Source organism: Mandrillus leucophaeus, unplaced genomic scaffold, assembly GCF_000951045.1.
Source record: "Mandrillus leucophaeus isolate KB7577 unplaced genomic scaffold, Mleu.le_1.0 Scaffold750, whole genome shotgun sequence".
Taxonomy (NCBI): domain Eukaryota; kingdom Metazoa; phylum Chordata; class Mammalia; order Primates; family Cercopithecidae; genus Mandrillus; species Mandrillus leucophaeus.
In genome coordinates, this window is record NW_012108142.1 from 643,780 (window position 1) to 652,366 (window position 8,587).

At 32.8% G+C, this 8,587-nt stretch overlaps 1 protein-coding gene across 2 annotated transcripts in view; it reads right to left on the bottom strand.

The window, feature by feature from the left end:
* The window catches only part of MYO16 (myosin XVI), a 655,611-nt gene that overhangs the window by 351,088 nt on the left and 295,936 nt on the right, over positions 1 to 8,587 (bottom strand). For both annotated transcript variants that reach the window (XM_011966244.1, XM_011966243.1), the window contains exon 12: positions 2,520 to 2,585. In XM_011966244.1, coding sequence (XP_011821634.1) covers positions 2,520 to 2,585 — 66 coding nt within the window. The remainder of the gene's footprint in view (positions 1 to 2,519; positions 2,586 to 8,587) is intronic.

Sequence of the window (8,587 nt, forward strand, 5' to 3'; positions counted from 1 at the left end):
GGCCAGGCTGGTGTTGAACTCCTGACCTCGTGATCTACCTGCCTTGGCCTCCCAAAGTGCTGAGATTACAGGCATGAGCCACCGTGCCCAGCTAAAAGGATGGTCTTTTTAAGAAACAGTACTATGTCAGGTTAATATACATTTTTTAAAAAATGAAACTTGACCCCTGCTTCTTACAAGATGTTTTCAATATGTATTAGGAATCCAGAATGCTTAAAGATCTTTCAAGTCAATAAAGATAGATGAACCAATTTTAAAGTTTTTAATTTCAAAGCAGGATAAATTCCTGGAATAGATGCATCACGAAACAGGATATAACTGTACAGTAATTATGTGAAAATGTGGTTAATATCATTGTTTGTCAGAGAAACACAAATTAAAACAACAATAAGATTCCACTATGTATACCCAGTAGAATGATAAGTAAACAAATGAAATTTGAGCAAAGAAGAGGAACAATTAGAATTTCTGTATTAAGTTATAGATATACCTTAGTACAAGCACTCAGAAAACTGTTGGTATTTATCAAAACTGAATGTATGTATACACTTTGATGTACCAATTCCACTCTTTCCAACAAAAGAAATACATATGTTATCAAAAAAAATTTTGTGAAGATGTTCATAGCAGTAATATGCTTGCTTCAAAAGACAAAATCTCCATCAACAGTTAATTAAACTGCCATATATCCTCAAAAGGAAATGTTATACAGCAATACAAAAGAAAATAACCTATTGTACTTACTGTATTGCTACACACAAAAACATGGGTGAATCTACCTTCCATAATATTGAAAGGAAGCAGCCAGGTACAGAGAAAGATAGTCTGCGAGATTTCACCCACATAAAGTTCATCCATGCAAAGCAGAGGGCGACCGCAGTCAGAATTGTGCTGTCTTTTGGGGAGGTATGTCATGTTTGAGACAGGGCATGGGAGATATCTGTAATCCTACTAATACTCTATTTCTTCATGTGCATGATGGTTTTTAGAGTGTCACCACTTTTATAAATTAGTTGAACAGAAGATTTAATATTTGTATGCTATGCAATATTTATATTATACTTCAATACACATAGACACAGAAATATTAATTAGGACTCAACAAAGTGAAAGATACAGAACTGAGCTTTTTCTCAAAACCATTTAATAACCATATATCAGATTAATTTCAGTCCTTGGATGAAAATCCTGAAATGATCATGGGTGAATCCCTTGCTCTAGCGTCTCGTGCTCACATACACCATTAGATTGCACAGGGTGAGGCTGGCATAGGACTGGGAGGATGGAGGAGGGTAGGCAGGTTTCAACATAGCTTTAAAGTAACCATGGCACTGACTTTTTAATTTACTTTAATTTTACTTTATTCTATTTGGAGACAGGATCTCAATCTGTCTCCCAACCTGAAGTGCAGTAATACAATCACAGCTCACTGCAGCCTCAACCTCTTGGGCCCAAGTGATCCTCCTGCCTCAGCCTCCTGGGTAGCTGTAACCACAGGCACACACCACCATGGCTGGCTAATTGTTTTTTCGTTTTCTTTTCTTTGTTTTTTGTTTGTTTGTTTGTTTGTTTGTTTGTTTTTGTAGAGATGGGTGTCTCATTATGTTGCAGAGGATGGTCTCAAACTCCTGGCCTCAAGTGATCCACCAGCTTTGGTCCTCCAAAGTGCTAGAATTACAGGCATTGAACCACTAAGTTCAGCCAGAATTGACTTTTGATAAGATGGGTGGAGGGTGGGGTGGTGGATGCACTCTTGTTCTCATGAACTTTTTCTGTGAAAACACATATTTGATTTCCTAGGAAGTTGGAGGAATTTCTAATTTTCTCTCTCCTCTCTGTCCTCCTCCCTGCTCACAACATCTATGAGCGAGCCCCAGCTTCGGGAACATATACCCACTCCCAGCCTCCTGGTTTTGGGCAGGCTCCTGTTCCCTATTGGTGGAACCAGCCTTGTTGTTACATAAAAAACAGCTCCTATTATATACTATTTTTGACCCATTTCTACTCAAAAATCTTACTGCATTTTCAATTGATTGGAATAATTTTCTACAAGCAATTTCTCTTTGAATTTTTAGGGCCTCATAATTAAACCTAGCAAGTAATTTGGGAAAATGTAAACATGCGAAATCACCCTTTTTTATACCCATTGCTTCAACATCATGGAACTCTTCAGACACAAGTCACGTGTCCAAATAAAGGCTCTAAGCCAAATGATCTTGAGTTAGTCAAGAATGTATGGAAAATATATTTATATATTATTTAATCTTAGAAGTCTGTCTAATGGCTATAGTCATAAACAAATTACACATTTTAAGTGCAAAGAAACATTTTGATAACACTGATTTTCAAAATTGCCTCAAAATGAATTAAAGTCACTACGACGCAATCATTCAATTCAGAATTTCATAAAGGTTTTTAGAAGTTTGCCTTATTGGTTTTTTTAGTCATTTGACACAAATATGCATGACTAGAGCACACTACTCTACATTATTCAATGATATTTAAAATTTTGTACTCACCATGGAAGAATAAATTGGAAGTTCCTTGTATGGGTTAACAAGCAAAAGAATGTCCCCAATGAATGTCTGTGAAAAAAGGGATGCAAACAGTTCATTATTCATATAAATAGCACTTTAAAAAACACAAATCATACCATTTAAAAGCCATTGTATGAAATATAAAAAATAAGAAAAATCTACTTTAATATTTTGTAACTTTTTAATATTTCACAATTTTTTTAAGTTTGGAATTAAAAATATTAAATGAATTAAATAATTCAAATTAAATAAAACAGGCTTTATTTCACTGAACATATGAGAAACGAAATAGTTAAATTCTAAGAATTTCTTTTCTTAAAAGATTCTGTGAGAACAAAACAATGAAAAAATATAGACTTAAAACATATGACAAAATACCTATGAAAAAGTCAATGGGGTAACAAATTCTGTTATTCTGCTACAGAATAATAAACTGCATAAGAGAGAAGTTAGTAAAGCACAATAATCAAATAAAATACTTTGTTTCAATTAAAAAGTGACAATGAGACACAAAGGCACAAAGTACAGATGGAACAAATAAAAATAATAAAATGATAGATTTAAACCCAAACAACAGCAACCACATCAATTGTAAAAGTACCAAATAGTCCAATTAAAATGCAAAGATTATAAATTGTATTAAAATATGAAAGATGACTACTTTAAAGAGAAACATCCTAAACATATAGATTTAAAAAAAGGAAAAGAATGAAGCAAGGTATGCATGCAAACAATAATAACAGCAAAGAAGATGACTATAGAAATAATTAATTTATAGAAAATGTGCTTTTGGAAGTGGTACCAGAAATAAAAAGAAACATTTCACAGTAAAATGATAAATCAATCAGGAAGAAACAACATTTCTAAATTTCTAGGAGACTAAAATCTAGCATCACATATATAAAGAAATAACATATAAGGAGAAAAACATGAGTTAACAATGACAGTGAAACATTTTAACCATTTTTCTTAGTAATTCATGGAACAAGCAGACAAAATTTTAAAGTAATAATTATCGCATTGACCAATTTATTTATATAAAACACTGTTACTGACAAGTTGAACACTGGCTTGTTTCCTTAAACTTTAAAGATTTGAGTCACACAGGGTATGTTCTATTACAGTAGAATTAGGATAGAATATTGTCTCCTGAACTCTGTGTGAAGGGCCTTAATGTCATCCACCAGAAAACTAACCCCAAATAAATGTTTACCCTTTAAAAAAAGAAGAATATTGTATTGTGTGTTAAAAATTAGCTAAGAGAGCAGAGTTTTGGTGCTCTTACTATAAAAGAAAAAGGTAACTATGTGAGGTGATGGGTATGTTAATGTGCTTGACTGTAGAACTCATTTCACTAAGTGTATGTACATTGAAGCATCACGGGCAGGGGCAGTGGCTCAGGCCTATGATCCCAGCACTTTGGGAGGATGAGGCAGGAGGATAGGATGATTGTTTGAGCCCTGGAGTTCAAGACCAGCCTGGGTAACATGCTGAGATGCCATCTCTACAATTTTTTTTTTTTTTTTTTAATTAGCTGGGCATGGTGGTGTATTCCTGTCATCCCAGCTACTCAGGATGCTGAGGCAGGAGGATCACTTGATCCTGGAAGGTTGAGGCTGCAGTAAGCTGATATCTCACCAATGTATTCCAGCCTGGATGAAAGAGTGAGATCCTGTCTCAAAAACACAAAATAAAAACCAAAATCCAAACAAAACTCACATTGTATCCCTTAAAAATATACAATTTTTAAAAAGGTTATTTTAATTAAAAAGATATTGAAGCCACTAGTAGATACCTAGACAATCACCAAACATTTTTAAATTTTACAATATATTTGCAAATAACTAATGAGCTAAACGGAATTAAAATGCAAATAAGACTATTTCTATTATATCGTAACTTGTGGGATGCAACTAAAGGTCTACTTAAGATAAAAATTATAGCCTAGAATACATGTCAGAAAAGGAAAACAGGGGTGATAATTAATGATCTAAGTATTGACTTCAAGGAGTTTAAAGAATTGCATCAATTATAAAGAAATAAATGAGTAAAATAAAATAATATCAAAGCAGAAATCAATGGAATAGGGAGAAAAAAGCCAAAAGGTGATCCTTTGAAAAATGTACAATTTATCCCAGCAAAGCTGATTCAGAAAACAAGAGGAAACGCACCAACTACCAATAGCAATCAGTAACATGACATCAAGACAGATCCTACGGACATAAAGACAGATGAAGACAGTATCATGAACCATACTGTAGCCACTAAATTTAGATATTTAGGTCAAGTAGACAACAATCCTAGGAAAATACATCATACCAAAGCTAACACAATAAGAAACAGAAATTCTAATTAGTTATTTCCCTATAAAGTAAGCGGAATCTATATCTAAAATATATTTCCACAAGGACAACTCAGGCTTCACGAGTGAATTCTTCCCAACATTAATGTACAAAATAAACAAATATTCTACAAATTATTTCAGAAGATAACAGAAAAGGGAACACTTCCCATTTTAAGAACCCCACATAAAATGGACATTAGAATCTAATAGGAACATTGCAATAAAGAAAAATGACAGGCTGAACTCTCACTAAAATACATGTAAAAATCCTAAGCCAAATATTAACAAATTGAATCCAGCAATTTAGTAATAATAATAATACATCTCAAATAGCTTTATTCTAGAAAGGCAAAGCTGATTTCATAATTGAAGATCAACACTTGTAACTAATAATATTAAAAAAAAAACTTAAAAAGACATATGATCATCTCCATAAATGGAAAGCATTTAATAATATCCAATGCTCATTATTGATTAACAATAACTTTGAAAACCATGAATGTAATGAGATTTCCTTAATCTAATGAAAAGTGATGATACCTATGGCATAGCTGCTGCAAAGAACTTTCTTAATGATGAAACACTCAAAGATTTTTTTCTGGGATTGGCAATGGATAGGGCATTTATTATTGACATTTAGGTCTTTTTTAGTGAAGTTCTATCTCATGAAACAATGCAAGAAAAAAAGGTATGACTTTTTTAAAAAAAAGAAATAAAAGTCATCATTTGCAGACTATATGGTATTGATGTAGGAAACCAATGGACTGTTTATGTAAATTAATACTGACATATAACTTTAGCAAGTTTGATAAAAAATGAATATGAAAAAATCAAAATTGTATTCTCTATATATTACCCATGAACAATTAGAAAATAATTTTTTCTTCTTATTTTCCATAAAACAAACAAGCAAACATTTATTATGTCCTCAAAACGTGAAGAATGCAGATAAGCAAATTTAATAGACATGGGAAAGACTCCTACACCAAAAAATAAAAATTGCTCCAGAGAAATTAAAGATGGCCAATAAAAGGGCTACACCATTTTGTGAAATGAAAAATGAAATACCGTAAAAATCTCAATTATTTCCACTTACTCTATATATCTGATGCAATACCAATAAAAATCCAATGGAAATTGCTAAATTAACTTTAAAGTAGACATGAATCAAAGGTCATGATTGGCTAATACATGTTTAAGAACAAGGGGACTTTCCATTTGTCAGGATTGACTATATAGCTGTAATGATCAAGATATTTGGTAATTTGTTTATGAACACATGGACCAATACAAAAGAAAACAGATCCTAGAAAACAGACCCACTCCCTGGGGTCAACTGTTTAGGACAAAGGTGCTGTGGCCATGCAGCAGGGAGACACGTGGGAAAAGTTTTAATCTGGATCCTCCTCTTTGACCATTGTGAAATCTTTTCCACATGGGTAATATACTATGCCTTGGGTTTGGGCCATAATCCCCAAAGACACCATCCTAAACAACATAATCCCGGATGCTGAAATCCCAAAAGAGCGAAATATCTAAAGTCCCAAACCCTACAAGTCGAAATCATGATGCAACTCTTGTGCATACAACCAAAAACACAATAATCCTTTCCCTAGAATTCAGCTTTCAGGATTTTAACATTCAGAATTTTATTATTTCAGGATTGTGATTTGCAGGATTATAGATGTTTGCGATTTCAGACTTTGAGGATTTTGATTTTTGGGGATTTCAATCTTTTGAGATTTCAACATTCTGACTGATGGCATTGGGGATTGTGTCTTTCAGGATTATGATCAGCACCAAAATACCTTAAATGTAAATGCTAAAATAATCAAATGTTAAGAAGAAAATGTAGGAGAACATTTTCATAACCAATGCCAAGCTTTCTTAAACAGGTCACAACAAGTATGAACCCTAAAGAATCTGTAAAATTGTACACTTTGCTTCATTTAAATACACTATTTGAAGAGTACAACACAAGCCATAAACTGGAAGAAAATGTTCTCAATATGTATGTTTCACAACAAAAAGAATATCGTGAATACATAAAAACTCCTACATATCAAGAAGAAAGAAAACCCCATTTTAATGGCACTATAACTGAACAGGAAATTCACAAAAGAAGATAATCAAATGAACAACAAACACATATTAATATTTTCATTTGTTAAATCAGAGAAATAGAAATTAGAACCACAATAAGCTACCACTCCACAACTGCCAGAATAGCTGGAATTTGAAAAAGTGTTAGTGAAACAAAATACCATTTATGCCAAAAGCAATAGATTTTGGGTCATATCTACCAAAGCTGAACATATTTCATGATGCTGGCATTCCACTCCTAGGTAAAGATCCCACAGAAATACTTACGCGGGCCAAAAAATTTAAAAGGTGCAAAACTGTGTATATTATTCATATTTACTAGAAAAGTGGAAACAAGTCAAAGTTTCCTCAAGTATAGAGTGGATAAATTAGAATATACTCATATAGTAGTTTATTGTACATAAACAAAAATTAGTAAATGCTTTTACAAGCAACAGTATAGCTGAATATTAGAGACATAATAATGAGATGAATACTACAAAACAGATTGCATTTATATAAAGTTAAAAAACACAGACAAAACCAATCTATCGGTGTAAACGTTGGAATATTTTGTAATGACAAACGTGGATTGGGGGAGGACTTCTCTCTTCTATTACATCATGAAGTTGCAGGTTACGTAGGTATGTTCATGAAGTAAAAGTTCATTAAGCCACACATTAACGAGTTGTGCATTACCTTGTTTATTTGTTGTTATTTAACACAACATTTATGGAAAAGAAGGATTGCTCAGTATTCTATACCCAAGTAAATAAGAAAAGAAATAAAAGTGAAATAATACGTCTGCAGAGGACCTTACTAATGTAGTATCTGAAAACTCCTGTTAAATTCCAGAGAAGAAAAATGGAGCTAGAAAGCAGATTGTAAGTGACTTTAGAAATCTTTGATTAAGAAAGACGATAAATTTTAAAATCAATTAATAAATACTTCTAAAATGGCATTTTTCCATTGAGGTATAATTTTTAGATGGGTCTAATTATTGAAGGAATTTCAGACTGTCTTTGAAAGTATGTTTTCTGACAAAGAAAAATGGTGTATAATAATGTGAATTTATATTATTGTAAAGTCGTAGAGTATAACTTTGTATAAATAATCAAAACAAAAGAGGCTGTTTTGATGAAATGGAGCATTTTAAGGGTACTGCAGAGAAATAATTTTTCAAATTGTAAAAATCATGAGAATACGTTCAACTCATCTTTCTAATATATTAAGGTTCTTTCCCCCAACAGCTTACTTGTTAAGTACTCAAAGGGGTCTTTTAGGTGGAGTGGAATGATTTGGAACTACACGGCAGGTGTTGCATAGCATAACGCAGTATATCATAGGTGAAGCTCTGGATAAATAGACAAGGGGCACTATTAACTCAAGGAAAGTGTATGCATTCATGTTACTTCAAATATCCTTCAGGTGAGAGAAACCTCAATCTCTGACACCAGCTTGTCAACATTAGCCTCTTGAAATGCTCTTAAAAACAGGACCTACAGTTTATGTGTTCCCTTTTCTGCACAACCTTGCCAGCATCTATTGTGTTTTTGACTTTTTAATAACAGCCGTTCTGACTGGTGTGAGATGGTATGTCATTGTGGTTTTGATTTGCATTTCT